Source organism: Tachypleus tridentatus, chromosome 13 (genome assembly GCF_004210375.1).
Source record: "Tachypleus tridentatus isolate NWPU-2018 chromosome 13, ASM421037v1, whole genome shotgun sequence".
NCBI lineage: Eukaryota > Metazoa > Arthropoda > Merostomata > Xiphosura > Limulidae > Tachypleus > Tachypleus tridentatus.
The window spans coordinates 202,951,287-202,976,641 of record NC_134837.1 but is presented as its reverse complement, the minus strand read 5'-3'; the positions used below and the strand labels follow the sequence as shown (position 1 = coordinate 202,976,641).

Sequence of the window (25,355 nt, the reverse complement as noted above, 5' to 3'; positions counted from 1 at the left end):
CTAAAAACACTGATGCCAGTATAAAGAGCAAGATAAACTGGTTGGTTGATTTAGTGTTTTATGGCACAAAGCAGCTATTCATTTGTGCCAAACATCTGGTAAAAAGTTAAAATCAAAGTAATTTTAGTAAAATTCATAAAAGGAAATTAAGGTAAAACAAAACAAATTTTAAAATACATAACTAGCATTAAAACCAATGTTTACATCTAGTTTACAACGTTAAGAGAAAAACTACAGTAATACGAGTTGTAAAGGACTTTCTGTAGCATAACTGTAATTATCATAACTCACCAGGAAGACTAACAGGTAAGCACAAAAACCACCATCAGTCACCTGAAGTTGGCCTTTCCAGTCCTGGTTCCAGAACATGTTTAAAATGGTGCCATCGTTGAAAGTCATAACAACAGCAAGAAAGTAAAATGTGGCTTATTGTGACCTCAATGTTACACATACTATACGTTAGTAAAGCAGTTCCAAATAAAAGAAAACGATGAGTTAAAAAACTGTGACCAATGCATAGTCTAGTTAGAACAACTTCCTCTTTCTGATCCTTAAGGAAGCAAGATGGCCAAAGTCCAATATAGAGTTTTATTTGGAAAAGCTTGTTTCTACATTCCTTACTCCAAGTCGACTGCCACCTGGCCGGGAATTGAGCCTTGAATACATGAAAGGAACAGGCACAGCAGTGATAGTGCCAGAGCAGACAGATTTAGCTGTGGTGTCTGGGAGCTTGTTCCCACGAATACCAACGTGGCCCGGTATCCAGAAAAACTGGATAAGAAGTAGATGTTAAAGAGAAATGGGCCAGTTAGTTTTGAATATCAGGAAAAACAGGGTGTGAACTAATGGGGAGCAATTCCAGGGGCAGTAGAGAACTAAGCAAGTCAGTATAAATAGTGCAGTTTGAGTACTGCTTAGCTTCTATGTAATCCAGAGCAACAGAAATGGCATACAGTTCAGCATTGAACACAGAAGCTGTAGAGAGGATTTTGTGCACAACCACTGAACCATAACAAACCACGGCAGAGCCCACATAGTCACCTGATTTCGAACCATCTGTATAAATTGGAATGGAAAGATGGTTTGAAAGATATTCAGCAAACAACAGACAGTATTTCTAATCGTGAGTGTCTGCTTTTCTCAGATGACTTAAAGATAGGTCACATTTTGGGACTGTAAGAAGCCATGGTGGGATGGGCTGACCAGCGGATACAGCAATGTTATCCAAGGACAGACCCAATTCATCCAACTGCACCTGGATACGAAGGCCAAAAGGAGCAATGACAAATTGCCTGTTCTGAAAACGTATGGCCCACCGAGGAAGAAAAACACAACACCAGGTGGGATGCTTTGGTAAGGAACAAAGTTTCAAAACATATAGTAAAGACAGTTGTAAACAGCAGAGGTGCAAAGAAAGTCCATGAGATCCTATGTTTCAGCTCTGAACTGGTGAAGTGCAGAAAGCCCCAGTGCAGAGCCAAAGTCCTTGACGATGAATGGGGTCCAGCATCTTAAGCCTGAGGATCTGGCAGAGTTATATACCAGTGATCCATAGTTGAGTTTCGATCGAATAAGAGCACGATACATCTTCAGCATAGAACATCGATCTATTCCCCAAATGGTGAAAGAGAGGACATGAATGACGTTCAGTGCTGATGTACATTTGACCCATAGCTGCTTGATATGTAGTTTAAAGGTCAACTTACAGTCAAAGTTAAGCCCAAAGAACTTTGTCTCAGGACTGCAGCACAACTTCACCAAAACAGAGTTCAGGATCAGGATGAATACCCCGTTGGCAGCAAAAGTGCATGCAAACAGTTTTAGAGAGAGAGAGAGAAGTTAAAGCTGTTTGCCGTGGTCTACTTCAGTAAATGACTGAGGGCAGTCTGTAGCTGCTGCTCAATATACCTCATGTTTGATGACCAACATGAGATGTGAAAGTTGTCAACATAGAGCCCGTTTGCAACAATGAGAGGGAGTTGTTCAGTCATGACATTAATTTTTTTACTGAAAAGTGTGACACTCAAAACACAGCCCTGAGGGACTCCAAGTTCCTGTGGGAAGAATGGGAAATTGTCAAACCCACACGAACTTGGAATCTCCTGTCCATTTTTGTTAATAAAAATGGGCAAATAGCCATGTAACCCCTATATATGGAGGTCTTGCAAAATGCCATACCTCCATGTTGTATCATAAGCCTTTTCAATGTCAAAGAATATTGAGAAATAAACTGATTTTACAGAACAGTTTCTGATGAAATAATGAAGACAAGAAGTTTCTAAAATTCTTCAAGTCGTTTTACCCAACAATACATGGAAAGTCACAAAGCAAGAAAAAACTGTAATAAAATAAACACCACAGCTGAGGTTACAAACAAACAACCAGATGAGGATGAGAGCTTAAAAGATATATACAGTTGATTTTTACAAACAAAATAAACACCACGGTTAAGGTTACAAACAAACAACCAGACAAGAATGCAAGCTTGAAAAAAAGTTCATTTTTACAAACAAATCAAACACTAAAGTTAAGGCTACAAACAAACAACCAGATGAGGATGAAAGCTTAGAAAAAGTTGATTTCTACAAAAAAAATAAACACAGTTAAGGTTATAAACAAACAACCAGATGATAAGAGCTTAAAATAAATGTTGACTTTACAAACAAAACAAACACCACAATTAAGGTTACAAACAAAAAACCAAATGAGGATGCAAGCTCAAACAAAAGTTGATTTTTACAAAAAAACAAACACCACAGTTAAGGTTACAAACAAACACCCAGACAAAGATGCAAGCTAAACAAAAAGTTGATTTTTACAAAAAAAATAAACACAGTTAAGGTTACAAACAAACAACCAGAGGAGAATGAAAGCTTAAAAAAATATATAGAGTTGATTTTTACAAACAAAATAAACACCACAGTTAAGGTTACAAACAAACAACCAGACAAGGATGCAAGCTTAAAAAAAAGTTCATTTTTACAAACAAAACAAACACTACAGTTAAGGCTACAAACAAACAACCAGATGAGGATGAAAACTTAGAAAAAGTTCATTTTTACAAACAAATCAAACACTAAAGTTAAGGCTACAAACAAACAACCAGATGAGGATGAAAGCTTAGAAAAAGTTGATTTCTACAAAAAAAATAAACACAGTTAAGGTTATAAACAAACAACCAGATGATAAGAGCTTAAAATAAATGTTGACTTTACAAACAAAACAAACACCACAATTAAGGTTACAAACAAAAAACCAAATGAGGATGCAAGCTCAAACAAAAGTTGATTTTTACAAAAAAACAAACACCACAGTTAAGGTTACAAACAAACACCCAGACAAAGATGCAAGCTAAACAAAAAGTTGATTTTTACAAAAAAAATAAACACAGTTAAGGTTACAAACAAACAACCAGAGGAGAATGAAAGCTTAAAAAAATATATAGAGTTGATTTTTACAAACAAAATAAACACCACAGTTAAGGTTACAAACAAACAACCAGACAAGGATGCAAGCTTAAAAAAAAGTTCATTTTTACAAACAAAACAAACACTACAGTTAAGGCTACAAACAAACAACCAGATGAGGATGAAAACTTAGAAAAAGTTCATTTTTACAAACAAATCAAACACTAAAGTTAAGGCTACAAACAAACAACCAGATGAGGATGAAAGCTTAGAAAAAGTTGATTTCTACAAAAAAAATAAACACAGTTAAGGTTATAAACAAACAACCAGATGATAAGAGCTTAAAATAAATGTTGACTTTACAAACAAAACAAACACCACAATTAAGGTTACAAACAAAAAACCAAATGAGGATGCAAGCTCAAACAAAAGTTGATTTTTACAAAAAAACAAACACCACAGTTAAGGTCACAAACAAACACCCAGACAAAGATGCAAGCTAAACAAAAAGTTGATTTTTACAAAAAAAATAAACACAGTTAAGGTTACAAACAAACAACCAGAGGAGAATGAAAGCTTAAAAAAATATATAGAGTTGATTTTTACAACAAAATAAACACCACAGTTAAGGTTACAAACAAACAACCAGACAAGGATGCAAGCTTAAAAAAAAGTTCATTTTTACAAACAAAACAAACACTACAGTTAAGGCTACAAACAAACAACCAGATGAGGATGAAAACTTAGAAAAAGTTGATTTTTACAAACAAAACAAATACCACAGTTAAGATTATAAACAAACAACCAGATAATAAGAGCTTAAAAAATGTTGATTTTACAAACAAAACAAACACCACAGTTAAGGTTACAAACAAAAAACCAGACGAGGATGCAAGCTCAAAGAAAAGTTGATTTTTACAAAGAAAACAAACACCACAGTTAAGGTTACAAACAAACACCCAGACAAAGATGCAAGCTAAACAAAAAGTTGATTTTTACAAAAAAAATAAACACAGTTAAGGTTACAAACAAACAACCAGAGGAGAATGAAAGCTTAGAAAAAGTTGATTTTTACAAACAAAACAAATACCACAGTTAAGATTATAAACAAACAACCAGATAATAAGAGCTTAAAAAATGTTGATTTTACAAACAAAACAAACACCACAGTTAAGGTTACAAACAAAAAACCAGACGAGGATGCAAGCTCAAAGAAAAGTTGATTTTTACAAAAAAAACAAACACCACAGTTAAGGTTACAAACAAACAACCAGACAAGAATGCAAGCTTGAAAAAAAGTTCATTTTTACAAACAAATCAAACACTAAAGTTAAGGCTACAAACAAACAACCAGATGAGGATGAAAGCTTAGAAAAAGTTGATTTCTACAAAAAAAATAAACACAGTTAAGGTTATAAACAAACAACCAGATGATAAGAGCTTAAAATAAATGTTGACTTTACAAACAAAACAAACACCACAACTAAGGTTACAAACAAAAAAACCAAATGAGGATGCAAGCTCAAACAAAAGTTGATTTTTACAAAAAAAACAAACACCACAGTTAAGGTTACAAACAAACACCCAGACAAAGATGCAAGCTTAAAAAAAAGTTGATTTTTACAAACAAAACAAACACTACAGTTAAGGCTACAAACAAACAACCAGAGGAGAATGAAAGCTTAAAAAAATATATAGAGTTGATTTTTACAAACAAAATAAACACCACAGTTAAGGTTACAAACAAACAACCAGACAAGGATGCAAGCTTAAAAAAAAGTTCATTTTTACAAACAAAACAAACACTACAGTTAAGGCTACAAACAAACAACCAGATGAGGATGAAAACTTAGAAAAAGTTGATTTTTACAAACAAAACAAATACCACAGTTAAGATTATAAACAAACAACCAGATAATAAGAGCTTAAAAAATGTTGATTTTACAAACAAAACAAACACCACAGTTAAGGTTACAAACAAAAAACCAGACGAGGATGCAAGCTCAAAGAAAAGTTGATTTTTACAAAGAAAACAAACACCACAGTTAAGGTTACAAACAAAACAAATACCACAGTTAAGGTTTCGAACAAACAACCAGATGATGATGAGAGCTTAAAAAAGTTAATTTTTACAATCAAAACAAACATTACAGTTAAGGTTACAAACAAACAACCAGATGACGATGAGAGCTTAAAAAAATGTTGACTTCACAAACAAAACGGATACCATAGTTAAGGTTACAAACAAAACAAATACCACAGTTAAGGTTACAAACAAACAACCAGATGATGATGAGAGCTTAAAAAAAGTTGACTTTACAAACAAAACAAACTACAGAGTTGAGGTTACAAATAAACAACCTGTGAAAAATGAAATAAGGCTGCAATGCAAACATGATGAAAGCACAAATGCAGTTACAAACACAATCACAGCTGAAAGCTGGAAGCTTAGTTTAAAAACACTTGGTTGATTTTACTTGGTAATTTTCTGTCACAAAAAAAGGTTCCTATAAATTCAAACATATCTTTAATAGAAGTACTATGAAAATTTAATCTACCAACATTAGGACATAAAACTTCAATTACTCAGAAAGATAAAGAAGAAACGTATCATTGAAAATGGAATTTGAAAGAGAAAACTTCAGAAGTACAGTAAATTACAAAGCAGTCTACATAAAAAGTTACATCTTGAAATTTGAATGTTAAAGCACATTACTCATAGAATACCTACAGACTTTGGTTCTGGTATTTTCACAAAATCTATGAATTGTTTTTCTACTTATTATCTCAAATTTCTTTTATGTTCTTGCTATATTTTCAAGTACTTTAAACAATGTACTTAGCATTCCAATATTATGTTGTTTTCAATTGAATAACATTTAATAACTTAACTTGTTAAATAGATAAAATATTGTCCAGTAGCTACCACAAAGCAAATAATGCAAGAAATTAATTTTTTTCTTAATAAAACAAGTTTTGAAATCATGTTATCGTAAAATCTGATATATTTTCCACTAAACATATGAAAGGGAAACAAAATACTAAAAAAAAGTAATCTATGCTTCTAAACCTGAGATACTAAGTTACATTACAAAATCTGATATTGTTATTACTAGAACAAAGAAAGGGATACAAACACCTAGAAATAATAAACAATGCTTATAAACCCTGATACAGTTGGCACTTGACAGATATAACAGATAATAACCTATGCTGGTAAGACTGATACAGTTGGCACAAGACAAATATAACAGATGATAACCTATAATGGTAAGCCTAATGCAGTTGGCGCTTGACAGATAATAACCTATGCTGGTAAACCTGATGCAGTTCACACTAGACAGATGAAAGGATAATAAATCACCTAAAGACACTACCGTCTAATTGGAATATTGTTTATTATACATAACAAAGCATTCAAATATCACCTAAGGAAGTTAACTAAATTCTAAGGGATAATTGAAAAATAAAATTTTAAGACACTGCATACATTAGGTTAGAAAAAATAAAAATTACTATTTTTCCTTTGACATTTATCTGTATGTATAAGACAGATTCTTTTTTTTTTTAATATATTTACTCTTCCAGAAGACATCCATTGTTTCATTACATTTATTCTTCTAAAATCCATTGTTAACTAATGAAGAGAACAGGTCACCAGATAGTGTATGTATAATGCATATGGTACTAGATTAATATATTGAAACTTTTTAGCAAATCAAATAAAAAATAAAGTTATTCTTCTAACTGACCAATTCAAAAAGTAGTCGGTCAAGTTATTAATTGTCCAATCTAAGTAGGAGTTCGTTGAGGTATTATAGTTAATATCAACATTCTTTCTGACAGTTTTTTGTTGTTGTAATTGATCATTTCAACATGCCCATTAAACCTTTATAAACAACAATACACATTAGGTATCTAACTTGTTTGTAATAAAATAACTGGACTAAATCACATTTATGCATAATTCACACAATCTTGTGTTAACACCTAAAGACAATCTGAAAATGAAGCTTACCTTGAAATCTTTATTATTCACATGTTCAAATATTAAAGCTGGTGTTCTTGACTGAAAACAAAAAAACTTTAAATAAATACTAACACTATAAAAATACTGTTTACTTGAAAGTTGTTTTAGTTAAATTTTAGTACAGTAAAACCTGTCTAAGCTGGAAACTGCACAGGGGGAAACCTGTACAAGTTGAAAGTATCAACATTTTGCAGCATTATCTTATGATTTCTCTTATAAAAGGCCCTCTATATGGCAGAACCTGTGTAACGAGAAAGGAAAACTATCTTTCACCTACCTCATCTATCAACAAGGAGGATTAGAACCTGAGTAAGGTGGAAAAAATGTTTTTTGATTAAATATTAATTTCTTATTTAATTAATAATTTCTTTAAATATTAATAAATTCTCAGACATTTTGTTACAGTAAGTATTAGTTAAATATATTCTGTTGTTTTTTGTTTGTTTTTTTTTGGGGGGGGTTCTTTCATTATTCTGGAGGTCGCTATTTGAAAGAATGACTGACTGTACTTTTGGTTGCATTTGCTGATGGAAAACTAGAGAGACCACTGCACTGTTTCAAAAATTTAAGGAAGAATCAATTTCCTGTAAAATGGAAAGCAACTAATAACATGGATGACAAGTGCTATATTCGAGGAATTTTTGAACAAATTAAACAAAAGAATGGAACAAGAAAATAGGAATATTCTACTATTTCTAGATAAAGCAACTTGTCATCAAAAGTTCAACTTTCAAATGTTCGTTTAGTCTTTCTATCTCCATGTACAACATCAGTTCTACAGCCACTAGATAATGAAATTATACAGTGTATAAAATTGAAATACAGAAAACTGATGCTTCAGCATATTATTGCAAACATGGACGACTCTAAGAGAGCATCTGAAATGACCATGAAAATTGACATGTTTTTAAGTCATTCAATCAAATGCGTAAAAGATGAATGCGTAATAAAGTGCTTTTGAAACTGTGGATTTATTCTTGATGATGGCAGAGATTGTTGAAACATTGTTTGTTGTGATGATTCTGTGAATGTGGAAAGTTTTGTGAATGTTGACAAGAATGTTTTAACAGAAACTGATGAAACTGATTTAAAATCTATAATAGAATCACAAGATTGTAACAGTGTGAGAGATTCAGAAGATGAACAAAATGGAAAAGATAGTGAGGAAATAAAAATTCCTACTTCATTGCAAGTGTTCAGTTATATAAACACTGTCAAATTGTATGTAAAAATGAAGAGGGAAAACGAACTTCATGAAAAGGCTGTGGTGTTCTCTTTTAACCACATGAGAAAGCCCAATAAAAAAAAATGAAACAGTTGAAATTGGACACTTTCTTCATACAAGTTTGATTAAGATTTTGTGTACTTATGTTTTGAATGTCTGTTTTTGTTCTTATTCTAATAAATATAGTATAAACAGTATAACATCTTTATTCATAAACATCTTACTTCCCTTGAGCCAAGAAAGTATAACATTCCATTAAAAAAATTAAATATAATTAAGGAAATGGATGTTCACTGTCTAAACTAGAAAACCTGCTTAAGCCAGAAATTTTACTAGGTTCCATGTGATTCCACCTTTGACAGGTTTTACTGTATAAGATATAATATTTCACTTAACTTAAAAGTTTTGTCTTATAAGTAACTTGTAATTTCTCTGCATCTCATATTTAATAAAAAAGAATATTAACCATTTCTCAACAAGAAGATCAGTGTGGGCATGTCACAACCTTTTAGAGTTAAGTTTAAAATTTAATTAAACTACTGTATTATAAATCTATACAAATAAGTTTAGAATGAAAATTAAGTTAATAAATGAAAGTTTAATATTATAAAAGTTTAAATTCTTAATCTTATAAGGAAACTTATGATATAAAAGACTTATGTATATACATTATTATGTAACTTATTTTGTGTGCAAATATCTTATTGTTTAGTTTTGTTCACAACAAGATTAGAAGCAACTATTTTAAAGTAAATGTTATCACAAGTTTAGTTACTAAATTGGTAAGAGTCGCATGTTGTGTTTGCAATTCATTGATGTTGAGATTACTGAATATTGCATGACATTTATTAATGTCTAGGGTATAGCAAGCAAATGATTCAGTAATAAACACATAAACAGTACATGATGAATGGGAAATGTAGACAGATAAGACACAAGACAAGGACACTGCACACAAGAAACAAAGTAAGGTCATGAAAGATATTTAGACAGAAAAGGAAGGCCTAATGATTAATATAGGCCTAACAGTTGATATATATAATACACATATATATATATATTTGAGATTAACAGTGTTAAAAAGAGATAACAAGAATTGTTTATTTCACTTATGAAAGTTCTAAAGTAGTTGAATAGGCCTAAGTGAGCTTTTAACAAGAAAAGAACTATATAGTGTTTATGGTTAGCCAAAGGTGATTTATAGTGCAAATAATTTGTTGTACATACATTTAACTAGTTGAAATATACATATATATTATTCTGAAAACAAGTGAAGTGAGTGTTGTTTGTTTATTGTTTTTGAATTTACTGTCAACAAGTCACAGACACCTACAGTATAATAATACCAACCACACACACATATATACACACATGTATGTATTATTACTGCTCATACTACTACTATGAGAATTAGGACATTTACTCTCTCTGTCTGCCCCTTTCCTGTAATTTATTTGCTACTGTTTGAGAAGTTTGGAATTTAATGTAAATTACTTATCATAATACAGATATTACTCAATTAAAGCATTATTTTTATAGGTTTCCATAGTGTTTATTTACAGAACCATTAACTATAAAATCAGACCCACATGCCACACTCACCTGTCAAATCCTATTTCACAAATTGTCAATAGTTTTGTTGGACGACATTTCATACTATATAATTTATAACCAGTAGAAAGCCAAATTTTATTCTATTAAATGGCATATTATATTACATTATTTTATGTAGCAGACATTGTCTGTTTCATTGTTTAGTTTCAAATTTATTCTCATGGAAAGCATGTTGGTAAGCTAAGTCGAATTTTTAAAGGCTATTAGTTTCTAGTTAGAAAAACCAGTAAAATTATGATACTTATAGGACATTGTTGGCTTTCTGCATGTTATTATGCTGTGTTCTTAGGTGTATTATGTAATTAAATAAAAGAGTATTTAGTGCAGTAGTGTAAAAAGTAGGTTTAAGTTTCATCAACAATCCCTTGTTTTTCATGTGGTCAGTTCTATGTTGGATGTTCAAAAATAGGATCGTCAAAAAATCTTGGCCCAGAAAAACTTTTAATGTAGTTTATCAAGAAGCACTCACAGTAACAACAAACACTGAGGCTGAGGAGAGGGAACAGTAAAAGTAATAAATGAATGCAACACTACTTCTGTAATGAAGAATACAGAAGGCATAGATAAAGCGAGTATGAAATAAATCAGTTGTAAATTAAATTAGGAATATAAATACAGGTTCTTGATTTAATTTAGTAGTTCAAGCTTTATAATCAGTTGTCGTGTCCTCGGACATAGGATGGATACTTCAGCTTGTCTGTTATTATAAATGTAATTAAAGAATTTGGCATATTACATAATTTGATTCAGAATATAAGCTACACATGGTTTAGAGGTACCTAAAATAATAAAATTCATAAAAGTATAAACAGATGTATACAGTTACAATGTGATTTCACTCTAGAAAAAGAAAGGGAAATGTAGATTTATTTACTAATTTTTTATGGTGGTTACAAGGTGGGTCAATCAACAGACTCCACATAATTATGGTAAAAAATAACAACTAAAAAAAGTAAAAACATATATTTATTTAGAAGATTTTAGACATTATAGAAATGATATTTGGAAAATTTCAGATGAAGAAAAGTATTTTTAAACTTAACATGAAAATGTACTTGGAACAGTCAACAATCTGATTCCATACATTTACAAACAAATTTTTTTTGTGAAAATACTAAATTAAAAATTTGATTTGTTTTTGTCTACCAATGTTTACTAAAAATCTTGCTACATTTTGTAAACCTACATTACATACTTTTAGAGTTGTAAATACTTCATAGTTACAGCTTACTTACAAGGTTGTGTAAATTACAGAAGCCCATCATGAAAGGGTTAAACATAAAAATAAAGCTCACCACAGGATCTTTCACAACAGCATTCAGAGCAATGATGTTTGGACCACCTCTCAGGTTCTCCAAAATTTTAATCTCCCTCTTTATTTTCTTTTTCTTCACAGGCTAAGATGAAAAAAAGATGAAGAAACAATATATATTAAATAAAAAATCAAATACAGCCTTCAAAGGTAACTTGCTAAAACTTAAACTGCACACATACAAGATATTTCCAAAGATAAATATAGCTACACAATGACACAGTGTCATTATCATCATATTATGACTTAATTTCAACTCTTTTTTTTTTTTATATTTACAAAGTATTTCATGAAAAAACACACTTAATCTGCATGTAATTTCCTAAAATACAACACATTATTACTTCCATTCAGACATTTCTGTATATTCAGCTATGTTTGCCTTTATTACAACTTTACATTTACTTTATAATAAATTATCTTTGATTCATTTCACAGGCCACTGTAAACACCTTTTAACTATCTTCTTTCTTTATTTTTTGTTACTTTCTATGTTTCAACTCAGAAACCCACATCATACACTTTGTGCTCATAACTGTTTCTTACTCTGAACATTAGTATAAATACCATTACTTTATACAAAGTTATATTAAATAAAACCATATCTGCACGAGTTTATTTGTTTGACAGAATAAATTTATCAATCGAGCACATAATTCCTACAAGAATACACACTTTAAACGGTGTTCATCAAAATGACTGAATAAGGAAAATTAAAGTGAAGGGCATGAAAACTATTGTTAATGTTTGGGATCCACAGATAACGTCTAAAATAACAACATGGGCCTGTGATGATTTTATTGCCTAGAAATGTTTACATTTTACAGTAATTCCTGTAATCCAAAACCACAAATGATATTCATTTTTCTCCATCATGTACATATTTCTCACAAAACATCACATGCACTTTTATACAAGTGAATCACTTTCATTAAAATCAGATCATATTTTTATGCTTAAAATGTTGACAACCATTTCTCTACATGAATCACAACGAGTCTTTCTGATTGCTCTAGAATCCAAACATGATAATGAAAATGTCAATTGTGGTAAATGAAATAATAATTTGATTGAAGTAAGAGTTTCTTTATTAATTTCTGATTTTTAGAAAATCATTATGCCAAAACAAAAGTAAACATTATATTCAAAATTTCCATAGCTGAATTATGGAAAATGTTACCAAAACCACAATTTTTAGGAACTTTAAACTTGCATGTCTGTGAAATTTAAGGGAAAATAACCTTAGCAAAAAAAGAAGTTTTCATAAAAATGCTCATCATCAAACAAGTTTTTATGTGTGTACATGTTTGATTCACACCTACTGAGTCATGTTCTAGAATGTTTGTTAAAGTCAAGGTACAATAGTAATTGAAACAATTTGACCAACACAGTGAGAGGATGACACATTTGTAGTTGCTTAATTTCACTAAATACACAATTACTCAATTTATTCAAAAAATAGCAAAATAGCAATATTCTATTTCAACGTTCTAGTGGTAACTATATACATGGTTTACAAGCCTAGGTTAGTATCACTAAATATTCTATTTCTAATCCAACTATCTAGTGGTAACTATATATATGGTTTACAAGCCTAGGTTAGTATCACTAAACATTCTATTTCTAATCCAACTATCTAGTGGTAACTATATATATGGTTTACAAGCCTAGGTTAGTATCACTAAACATTCTATTTCTAATCCAACTATCTAGTGGTAACTATATACATGGTTTACAAGCCTAGGTTAGTATCACTAAACATTCTATTTCTAATCCAACTATCTAGTGGTAACTATATATATGGTTTACAAGCCTAGGTTAGTATCACTAAACATTCTATTTCTAATCCAACTATCTAGTGGTAACTATATATATGGTTTACAAGCCTAGGTTAGTATCACTAAACATTATATTTCTAATCCAACTATCTAGTGATAACTATATATATGGTTTACAAGCCTAGGTTAGTATCACTAAACATTCTATTTCTAATCCAACTATCTAGTGGTAACTATATATATGGTTTACAAGCCTAGGTTAGTATCACTAAACATTATATTTCTAATCCAACTATCTAGTGATAACTATATATATGGTTTACAAGCCTAGGTTAGTATCACTAAACATTCTATTTCTAATCCAACTATCTAGTGGTAACTATATATATGGTTTACATGCCTAGGTTAGTATCACTAAACATTATATTTCTAATCCAACTATCTAGTGATAACTATATATATGGTTTACAAGCCTAGGTTAGTATCACTAAACATTCTATTTCTAATCCAACTATCTAGTGATAACTATATATATGGTTTACAAGCCTAGGTTAGTATCACTAAACATTATATTTCTAATCCAACTATCTGGTGATAACTATATATATGGTTTACAAGCCTAGGTTAGTATCACTAAACATTCTATTTCTAATCCAACTATCTAGTGGTAACTATATATATGGCTTACAAGCCTAGGTTAGTATCACTAAACATTCTATTTCTAATCCAACTATCTAGTGATAACTATATATATGGTTTACAAGCCTAGGTTAGTATCACTAAACATTCTATTTCTAATCCAACTATCTAGTGATAACTATATATATGGTTTACAAGCCTAGGTTAGTATCACTAAACATTCTATTTCTAATCCAACTATCTAGTGGTAACTATATATATGGTTTACAAGCCTAGGTTAGTATCACTAAACATTCTATTTCTAATCCAACTATCTAGTGATAACTATATATATGGTTTACAAGCCTAGGTTAGTATCACTAAACATTCTATTTCTAATCCAACTATCTAGTGATAACTATATATATGGTTTACAAGCCTAGGTTAGTATCACTAAACATTCTATTTCTAATCCAACTATCTAGTGATAACTATATATATGGTTTACAAGCCTAGGTTAGTATCACTAAACATTCTATTTCTAATCCAACTATCTAGTGATAACTATATATATGGCTTACAAGCCTAGGTTAGTATCACTAAACATTCTATTTCTAATCCAACTATCTAGTGATAACTATATATATGGTTTACAAGCCTAGGTTAGTATCACTAAACATTCTATTTCTAATCCAACAATCTAGTGATAACTATATATATGGTTTACAAGCCTAGGTTAGTATCACTAAACATTCTATTTCTAATCCAACTATCTAGTGGTAACTATATATATGGTTTACAAGCCTAGGTTAGTATCACTAAACATTCTATTTCTAATCCAACTATCTAGTGATAACTATATATATGGTTTACAAGCCTAGGTTAGTATCACTAAACATTCTATTTCTAATCCAACTATCTAGTGATAACTATATATATGGTTTACAAGCCTAGGTTAGTATCACTAAACATTCTATTTCTAATCCAACTATCTAGTGATAACTATATATATGGTTTACAAGCCTAGGTTAGTATCACTAAACATTCTATTTCTAATCCAACTATCTAGTGATAACTATATATATGGTTTACAAGCCTAGGTTAGTATCACTAAACATTCTATTTCTAATCCAACTATCTAGTGATAACTATATATATGGTTTACAAGCCTAGGTTAGTATCACTAAACATTCTATTTCTAATCCAACTATCTAGTGATAACTATATATATGGTTTACAAGCCTAGGTTAGTATCACTAAACATTCTATTTCTAATCCAACTATCTAGTGATAACTATATATATGGCTTACAAGCCTAGGTTAGTATCACTAAACATTCTATTTCTAATCCAACTATCTAGTGATAACTATATATATGGTTTACAAGCCTAGGTTAGTATCACTAAACATTCTATTTCTAATCCAACTATCTAGTGATAACTATATATATGGTTTACAAGCCTAGGTTAGTATCACTAAACATTCTATTTCTAATCCAACTATCTAGTGGTAACTATATATATGGTTTACAAGCCTAGGTTAGTATCACTAAACATTCTATTTCTAATCCAACTATCTAGTGATAACTATATATATGGTTTACAAGCCTAGGTTAGTATCACTAAACATTCTATTTCTAATCCAACTATCTAGTGATAACTATATATATGGTTTACAAGCCTAGGTTAGTATCACTAAACATTCTATTTCTAATCCAACTATCTAGTGATAACTATATATATGGTTTACAAGCCTAGGTTAGTATCACTAAACATTCTATTTCTAATCCAACTATCTAGTGATAACTATATATATGGTTTACAAGCCTAGGTTAGTATCACTAAACATTCTATTTCTAATCCAACTATCTAGTGATAACTATATATATATGGTTTACAAGCCTAGGTTAGTATCACTAAACATTCTATTTCTAATCCAACTATCTAGTGATAAATATATATATGGTTTACAAGCCTAGGTTAGTATCACTAAACATTCTATTTCTAATCCAACTATCTAGTGATAACTATATATATGGTTTACAAGCCTAGGTTAGTATCACTAAACATTCTATTTCTAATCCAACTATCTAGTGATAACTATATATATGGTTTACAAGCCTAGGTTAGTATCACTAAACATTCTATTTCTAATCCAACTATCTAGTGATAACTATATATATGGCTTACAAGCCTAGGTTAGTATCACTAAACATTCTATTTCTAATCCAACTATCTAGTGATAACTATATATATGGTTTACAAGCCCAGGTTAGTATCACTAAATATTCCATTTCTATTCCCATTGTCTAGGTATATCACCTTCACTAGTGTATGTTACTATATTAGTACCCTTATATATTTTATTTTCTTACCATCTCTTTAGAGAGAATGATGTTATACAAAAAAAGAAAAGAGGGCAGATGGTAGAAACCTGGTTTTATTTTTCATATGTGAAAGCAATAACTAACTGCATATCATATCAGAGAACAGAGATTACTAACTTGTAAGGTGTAACCAACTGTAAAAGCCACAATTATGAAAACTTACCTTCAGAATCTTTACCACACATTTTTCATTATTTGTTATGTTAACTGCTTCAAACACTTCACTGTATTTTCCCCTACCTAATTTTCTTACAAGTTGATAGTCATCTTGATTACTGGAGAGAGAAAGAGAGAAAAAAATATATATACACACATAAATGATGTTAAAGCAGAGTAGTGCTTAACCTTTAGAGTATTCCAGACTGTTTCCTTAAGGGAATATACTTTTACACACAAAAAAGATCATTTCACAATGGTGTGGCTTATTTTGAAGTAAAATATTTGTTTTCTATATCAACTATTTAATACTCTAAATACGGTAAGGTAAAAATAATTATGCCATAACTTTTCTTTAACCTGTTGACTGCCAAGTATTTCAGCTGCTACAATACAACTCTAATGCTTCTTCATTTTGTAACTTTTTTCGTGATACCATTTTGGATCGAAAGTGAAACAATTTGTAAGTAGGTCAAATGCATGTATGGTGCTGAAATCTAGGGTTGAAGTTAGGTATTATTGAGGACAAATTAACTCGTCCGTGGCATTGTTTTACTGATCAGCTTGAACGAGTTATCTCGTCAACAGCACTGAACAGGTTAGAGTTACATTTAGGATTTAAATAAGTTCTTAATTTTCACTTTATGTATCACATGATATTTATTTTACCTTAAATAGCCTACTTAAACATTCCTTCTAGTCTTATTCCAGCTCATGAGTTGCCATATAAAGTTTTATATATTTATATATACTGCTTAAACATCATATACATGTACAGTCTTCAAACCCACACACATTTATATCAGAATGTCAGACCCACATAGAATGCCCTATTCTCACTCTATCTTTCAACAAATGTCCAATGCTTACTATTTTATTATTTATAACTGAATGAACAAGAAAGATTCAGTTTAATTATTTACATATAATTCTCATGACATTTTTGAATTATTCAGTGTACAGATTCAAAGTCTTCTATCACAACTACGTTACTGATAAATATTTGTAAAACTGACTTTGCCTTCCTCAATTCTGTAATAACAAAGTTTCAAGCATCAATTCAGTAATAAGATTTTGATTAGTTGAAAGACAAACATAAATACACCTATTAAAATATGGTAAAAATTCCAGTATCTTAGTGTGCATAACAATTACATCATTACTGGATGTACATTTGAGCATACAAATTTGTAACCAGTAATTAAGTATCAAAATATTTTCCTGAAAGGTAAGATATGTAAAGGTAACGTGTTGTAGGTTATTAGCTAGTACAAAATATCAAACTGTGGTAAAATAGTCTATGATATTACTATAATAAATTATAAATGTCTTAATATGATTTTTGATAATTATGTATGAAACAATAATTGAAGTTATAACTACGACACTACTTACCCCCATTCCACAACATGTGATTCATAGTCCCAGTAATCTCTTGGTTTGTGGGAATTCACATCAGCATAGACACGAGCTCTGCTAGGTAGTGGCATATTTGTCACAGAGAAGTGAAAACAAATGTACACACGAGATCGCAAAGTGAGGTGATACAGTTGAATCCACTTCCTGGATTTTTTTAACACTGAAACTATCTTGAAAACACTACGAAGAATCTGTTAAAAATAAAATTACAAAAACTTGTGGTACTCACATCAGTCTGTAAAAGTGACCAATGCCTTTAAATTATCAATAAAAAAAAACTGGTGAAAATATATGAGTAAGGCAATAATTAAAATCTCCACGATGGGTTGAACACTTGAGAAAATAGTTCAATGTTTGTATTTTCTTACACAATACATATTTTTTCATAAATATCCAATGATCTATTTTCAAAAAGATTATCTTCTGACATTCAAAATAATATTTATAAGTCATTAATATAATTTGTAAGAGGTTTGCATGTAAGATAAATTCTTTAAGTGATTCAAGACTGGTTGTGCAAATGAAAACTACATTGCTTATGTAATGTTTCAATGTTTTACAGGGCTTAGTTGTAAAAGTTGGTTTGTAATATTGCCCAGACAAATGTAGGCTTAATTGGAAGCCATTTTGGTACCCACTGCAGTACCTTAAATTGAATGCAATGCTCATTATTGAATTCAAAGTTGTTCAGGGTAAAAACCAGGATCGTCAGATTGGTTACTGTTTGAAATTCTGATTGATTAAAAAGGTTTAATGTGGACTTTAGTCCTTTATTGTGTGAAATAGTAGTGTAAAGATAGGTAACATCCATTATGCAATGAAGGTTGTTAGGTGGTTCCTGTTCATTAGTATTAATATATCCTATGATAAAAGTGAGCAGCATCCTTTTTGTAAGAGGGGAGGGTACAGAAAATATATTTTATGTGTTGGCTAACAAAAGCAGTCAAATTTTTAGTAACCATGTTTACGACAGAAATTGGCCAGGATTGCTTGGTTTGTGCATTTTTGATAAGAGATAAAATCTACCAGGAAAAGTTTGTCTGGGTATCAAATACTAAAAGGTTTCTTTGTTATATTGTTGTTTTGAAGAAATTATTAAATATATCGGTTATGGTCTTAATAAACTGAATTGTAGGATGATGTAAGTTTTTTTTTGTAGAAATTGTTTTCTACTTGCCAGTTAGGTTCTGTAACATAATAATTTTTGTTAAGAATAACAAATAGCCCCACCCATGTCTGTTGGCTTTATGATGACATAATTTTTTGATTTAAGATTATTTAGAGCAGTTCTTCAGTTTGGTTAATATTATTATGACATTGCTCAGAAGATTTTAAGATGTGTATTATGTGAAAGTTTGGTGTATACTGATTTTTAGTAGGTTGTTGTTTGTTATGAAAAAATTTGTAATAAAGTCTTAGCTTTCTACAGAATTCATTAAGGTTAGATGTTCAGGATCTTTAATATAGCTGTTATTTGGGTATAAGTTGAGACCTTTACTAAAGTGACGGAGTTATGCTTCAGAGAGAGTTACATCTGAAAGATTAACATTAAACATATGTAGAGACTGTTTTTCATTACCTGCATTATTTATGAAGTTACTCATTTTCAACAGATTTGTTAGGTTGAAAAGGCTTATGAATATTAGTGTGTGAAGTGTTTTTAAACATCTTTTTTGAACTGTTCATTGTGAGATAAATAGGTTTTGAAAGCATCTGGTAGATTAATTGATGCTGTGGTAGGAAGATGTTATTCTTTTAAGAAGGAATCTATCAATTTTCTTTCTCAATATTTGTAATGTTTTTAACAGCAAAGGATGGTAGAGGTGATACTAGTGGGAAATTGTTTTACCTAGAATACTGAAAGTGATATTTATGAGTTCTAAGGAGGTGTTTTTGAGGATCTGATGCCACTTGCTGCAGAGTTTCTGCTCATTGTGATAGCTGTTTTTAAAGCGAAAAATTGATGTATGTTTTTTTTTTTTTATGTTATGCACTAGTGACTAGGCATGTTGACAATTTATTGTTTTGAAACAGTCATTTTCTGCCATAGTTGAATGATTTGTTGCTTGGTTCAAGTTAGGTGTTGACAGATATTAGTGTTAGGACATTGTTGTAATTGTGAGATAGAGGGTGAGGAAGCTTAAGGGAAGAAGTAAAAAGGGGTAGCTATCTTTTTCACTGTGTGTATTACACATTGACAAAGTATAAACAATACACAGCTGGTCATTGTGGAGTTGATGCAAACAGATAAAGGACTACCATGTTATAATGCAGGTAACTCTAAAAGAGAATAATCAATTAGTGGAAACTGTAGTATGACAGATGCAGTACTTACAATAATATTGTTTTGATGAAAGTTTGGAGGTAATGGAATGCAAAGGATTGTGTACATACATAAATGGACAACAGATGAAAAAGAACAGCAAATATTGCTATTTATGGAATGTGATATTTTGGGGAGGAACTGTGATTACAATGTATTAAAATTTACATTTTCTAACTCAAGCTTGTTTAAATTTGAGAGATGCTTTAAATTAATTTAATCCAATTCAAAGGCTATGCAGGCTTCTGTAATTTGTCTTGAACAACAATCAATGATGTTCATTTCCACAACAATACAAAATAATACTGTTTATAAAATTCTATAATAATGAAAGCTTCTGTGTTGGAGCTCTAACAGACCTGAAGGTAATATTTTCTTTCTCAGACATTTTACTATGAATGTTTATGAACAAAAACTGGTAATATTTTAACCTCAAAATCTTCATTACAAATAGTCATTTCTTATTCAATTAGACGTAGACAAACACCTTTTGTTACAGAAGTATTGTAACTCAAGTGAACACAGACAAACTTCATCACATTCACTTTCTAGCTCCAGTGGATATAGACAAACAATCTTCATCACAGCCACTTTGTAACTCCAGCGGATATAGACAAACAATCTTCATCGCAGCCACTTTGTAACTCCAGTGGACATAGACAAACAATCTTCATCGCAGCCACTTTGTAACTCCAGTGGACATAGACAAACAATCTTCATCGCAGCCACTTTGTAACTCCAGTGAACATAGACAAACAATCTTCATCGCAGCCACTTTGTAACTCCAGTGAACATAGACAATCTTCATCGCAGCCACTTTGTAACTCCAGTGGATATAGACAAACAATCATTATAGTTATTTGTAACTCAGTTAAATATAGACAATCTTCATTGTAGTCACTTTGTAACTCCAGTGGATACAGACAAACAATCATCATTATAGTCACTTTGTAACTCCAGTGGATATAGACAAACAATCATCATTATAGTCACTTTGTAACTCCAGTGGATATAGACAAACAATCATTATAGTTACTTTGTAACTCCAGTGGATATAGACAAACAATCATTATAGTTACTTTGTAACTCCAGTGGATATAAACAAACAATCTTCATTACTGATGTTTCATAACTCATTTGGATACAGACAATCTTTATTGCTAACGTTTTGTGGCTAACACAGCTACAGAAGATTATTTAAAATATATCACTCATGTGCAGTAATTTCAAAACTAGTTCTGTAACAATGAATATTCATCACAAAATGATTAACTCAAATAATACAATTGACTATTATACAGTTAAAACACTAGCTGTTGACTGGGCATTATATATAATTTTATTAAAAATTATTTAACATTTTACGTTTATCACTGCAGCTAATTAAACCTACCTAGTTCAACAAATAATGTCCAACCTAAATTACAGATAACTCTGTCACAAGGATAATTTTATAGTTTATATGTACTGGAACTAAATTTCTATCTCAAACGAAGCTAAGTCTTTAAAACGCTTTCAGACAATCATAATAGTTTAATCTTACTCTTAGGACAAAAATTTAATAGCAGGAAAGTTAACTTTATACAAAATAATATGTATACCATTTTATTAACTTAAAATTCAAACTCGAAAATTTAACTTTCACTTCTGCAATTGTCGAACACGTCAAAAAACTGTTCGAGATTTTACGCATACTTAAAAATTAAAATTGGTTTAACATATCATTTGGCCCTAGAAGTACTACTAATATTCCTATACTTACGTAAAATGTTAAACTTATAAAAGACCAGAAAACACTGCTCATGCATACGATTTATGCAACATAACTACAAAGTACGAGTATTAACCGGCAACAATAATGTTGTATAAACCTAATTCGCAGTTGGACAAAGTTACAAAGAAGTTAATTACGGAAAAGCATAAAAATTCTTCTATGAAAATTTTTATCATATTCATATGGTAATAAAAGTCTCTCAAAATGTATATTTTTGTAATAAAAATTTATAATGACTTACTCATTTCTCAGAAAACTACCGAACTTAGTCCTAACTAGGCCTAGACCACACTTGTAAAATGGCCTTCTCGTTCCTGAACGAGACGATACGAGGTTACATTACTTATCCCTCTGTTGGAAGAATATATTCAATAAAAAGTTAACGTTACCATGGGAACCAAATAATATTTAAAAACATAATGTTTGATTGGGTTTGTTCGTTTTTTAACGCTTAGTTAAAAGTATTAAAACAAGTAAAGGAATATTCGTGATGACGAGAAACCTACTTGAAGTGTAAATACGTGCTCAAAACTGCTATATGGGCATTAAAACTTTATTTTAATTAAAGTTCTAATACCCATACCAGCCGTCTTGAGAATACAAGTTTATTTGTTTGTTTTTAAATTTCGCACAAAGCTACTCGAGAGCTATCTGTGCTAGCCGTCCCTAATTTAGCAGTGTAAGACTAGAGAGAAGGCAGCTAGTCATCACCACCCACCGCCAACTCTTGGACTACTCTTTTGCCAACGAATAGTGGGATTGACCGGACCATTATAATGCCCCCACGGCTGAAAGGGCGAGCATGTTTGGCGCAATTGGGATGCGAACCCGCGAACCCCAGATTACGAGTCGCACACATTAACATGCTTGGCCATGCTGGGCCGAGAATAGAAGTAGAGGATTAATTGTGTTCCAGTAGTAATTTGAATGTGTGTGTGCGTTAGGATAGAAGAAGTAATTATTTCTCTAGGAAAGTCTTATGTATTCATCGTTGCTACTAATAAATTCCAGTAAAACTGGACCTTTATTACTAGTGGTGTGTCTCAGGAATTAATGCTTGGTGCCTTTGATTTTTTTATTTACGTTAATGAGATGGACAGGGACATAATTAGAAAATCAGTAAACTTTGAAACTGATAGTAATTCCAGGGCATTTTTAACGGTATTGAAAATTTTTTTGGAACTACAGAATGACTTTGATTATCTTGTTCGTTTGCCAAATGTTTGACAAATAACCTTTAATTATAGTAAGTTCAGTAAAATGCATTTCAGTTAAAATAATTTGGACCATATAGTAAATATAAATGGAAACATATTCACTAGCATGACTTAAAAAAAGGATCTTGTGATATTGGTGCATAATTTACTTAAACAACTGAGAGAGTGCTCTATTGTTAAAAGTAAATTTAACAGAATTTTATGGTATATTTAAAATTATATTGATTACAATTAAAAAAGCACTATCTTTTTATTTAAATAATTATTTAGGTCACATTTTAAACGTCCTCTGCCTGGACAGCAGTAAGTCTTTTGATTTACAACATAAAATCAGGGGTTCGATTACCATCGGTGGACACAACAGATAGCCCGATATGGCTTTGCTATAAGAAAGCACACACATAGTTTGAACACTGTCCACAGTTTAGATTTTCTTATTTAAGAAACAATATTGACTTATCAGAAAAGGTTCAGTAAAGGGCTATTAGGATTATTATTAGTAGACGAGTAGAATAGGTTAAGATTTCTTATCTTATTTTTCTCTTGAGGAAAAAAAGATAACCGTTGAAATTCGAAGATTATCCAAGGAACCAATAGGATAAAGGTATCTGATATTTTTATGTTATATTCTGAGCACAATATGAAGGTTAGACAAGAAAAAGATGAACTAGGTTGCAATTAATAAAAGTTTATTTTTATAAAAGAGTGGTTTAGTTTATGCGACGAACTTTCACAGGCTATCGTGAAGGCCATTCTAAAACAGTTTGGAAGGGAAGTCGATAGTTCCTTGAAAAATAATAGATATATTTAAGTGTTTACTTTTTCTCAAAGGTGGTGTGCATGTGTTGTTTGTATGTTATGTCAATTCATTTTAATTTAATATTCTAGTTTTTTCTAAATAGTTTATTTTTAGCTACACGTCTTCATAATGTGTAGAATCTCACAGTTAAAGTTTTATTCAAACATCACATTAGTATGTTGAGTTGCATTTTCAATATTAGTTTTTTGGGGGGGTCTCTGCCTTTATCACTTACAAGACATTATTGCACGCTGTCACACTTTTTAAAATGATTGAGTGTGAGAGTATTGATACAAAATTTATCTCATTATGATACTAGGTTTTGTTCCTAATTATTATCCGATATCCTCATTGCTTTATTTATAGTTATTCTACTGATACAGGTGTTGCATTTCTATTTTCTTCATTCAGAGACTTATGTGTAAACAAACATATTTGATTATACTCCTGAACTTCTATTTCTTGTATAAAATGTACAGGAAAAATATGTTATGTTTGAAAAATAATTACGCATCATGCGATATTTTTGTTTATTTATTGTTAAGCACAAGGCTGCACAACGGGTTAGCTGTGTTTTGCCCACCATGGGTATCGAAACCCGGTTTTTAGCAATGTAATCTGCAGACATACCACTGTGCCACATTATGCAACGAAAACAGTGATAAAAATTACTTTAATTGAAAATGAATCCTAAAAAACAACAATTAAATGTATATGAGAGACAAAAGGAAGTATTTCGTTTCTCTACTTTTGAGCACAAAGGTATACAAATGATTATCTGTGCGTGTATCGAAACCCAATTTTTAGAATTATAAATCGTCAGCAACGGGGGCAGCAGCAAGCGAATAGTTAACCTTTTAAACATGTGGTCATTATGGTCACTGTGGTCATTATGTGAGAATTAAAAACAAATTGTTGCACACATATAGCAAAAGGAAGATGATACTAATGAAGAATTTTAGTCCGTTTGATTGCTTTAGATGCTTTATTTCGGTTTTTTCTTCATTAGACTACTTTTATTTCTACTCTAGTCATTTATGTTTGTCTTTTCGATGTTTGCACTGATGCACCTCTCAACTACTATATTCACAAATGTTACTTTTGTCTCAGCTGCTGCCATTTAATTGGCACTAATGGTTCTTTGACGATACAGTGCATTTAGAAAAAAAAAGAAGAAAAAGTTTACTTTATTTATTGTGTATTTCAAAATTGACAATATAATTAAACTTTGAAAACTGACTACACGGAATAAGAATAAACAAAAATTAATTAACATTATATGATTTAGCAGGGCTAT

The 25,355-nt window shown here is 30.8% G+C and overlaps 1 protein-coding gene across 5 annotated transcripts in view; it reads right to left on the bottom strand.

Moving 5' to 3' along the window:
* LOC143236641 (casein kinase II subunit alpha) overlaps positions 1-22,399 on the bottom strand; it is a 34,492-nt gene extending 12,093 nt beyond the window's left edge. For 2 of the 5 annotated variants that reach the window (XM_076475013.1, XM_076475014.1), the window contains exons 1-5: positions 22,031-22,087; positions 17,922-18,136; positions 16,534-16,645; positions 11,572-11,673; positions 7,426-7,476 (exon numbers count right to left, since the gene is read on the bottom strand). In XM_076475013.1, coding sequence (XP_076331128.1) covers positions 7,426-7,476; positions 11,572-11,673; positions 16,534-16,645; positions 17,922-18,136; positions 22,031-22,072 — 522 coding nt within the window. In that variant the 5' untranslated portion in view covers positions 22,073-22,087. Of the gene's footprint in view, positions 1-7,425; positions 7,477-11,571; positions 11,674-16,533; positions 16,646-17,921; positions 18,137-20,755; positions 20,869-22,030; positions 22,088-22,283 lie in introns of those variants that run through there. The other 3 variants (XM_076475015.1, XM_076475017.1, XM_076475016.1) reach the window with 3 other exon arrangements.
* Positions 22,400-25,355: the final 2,956 nt, after the last annotated feature.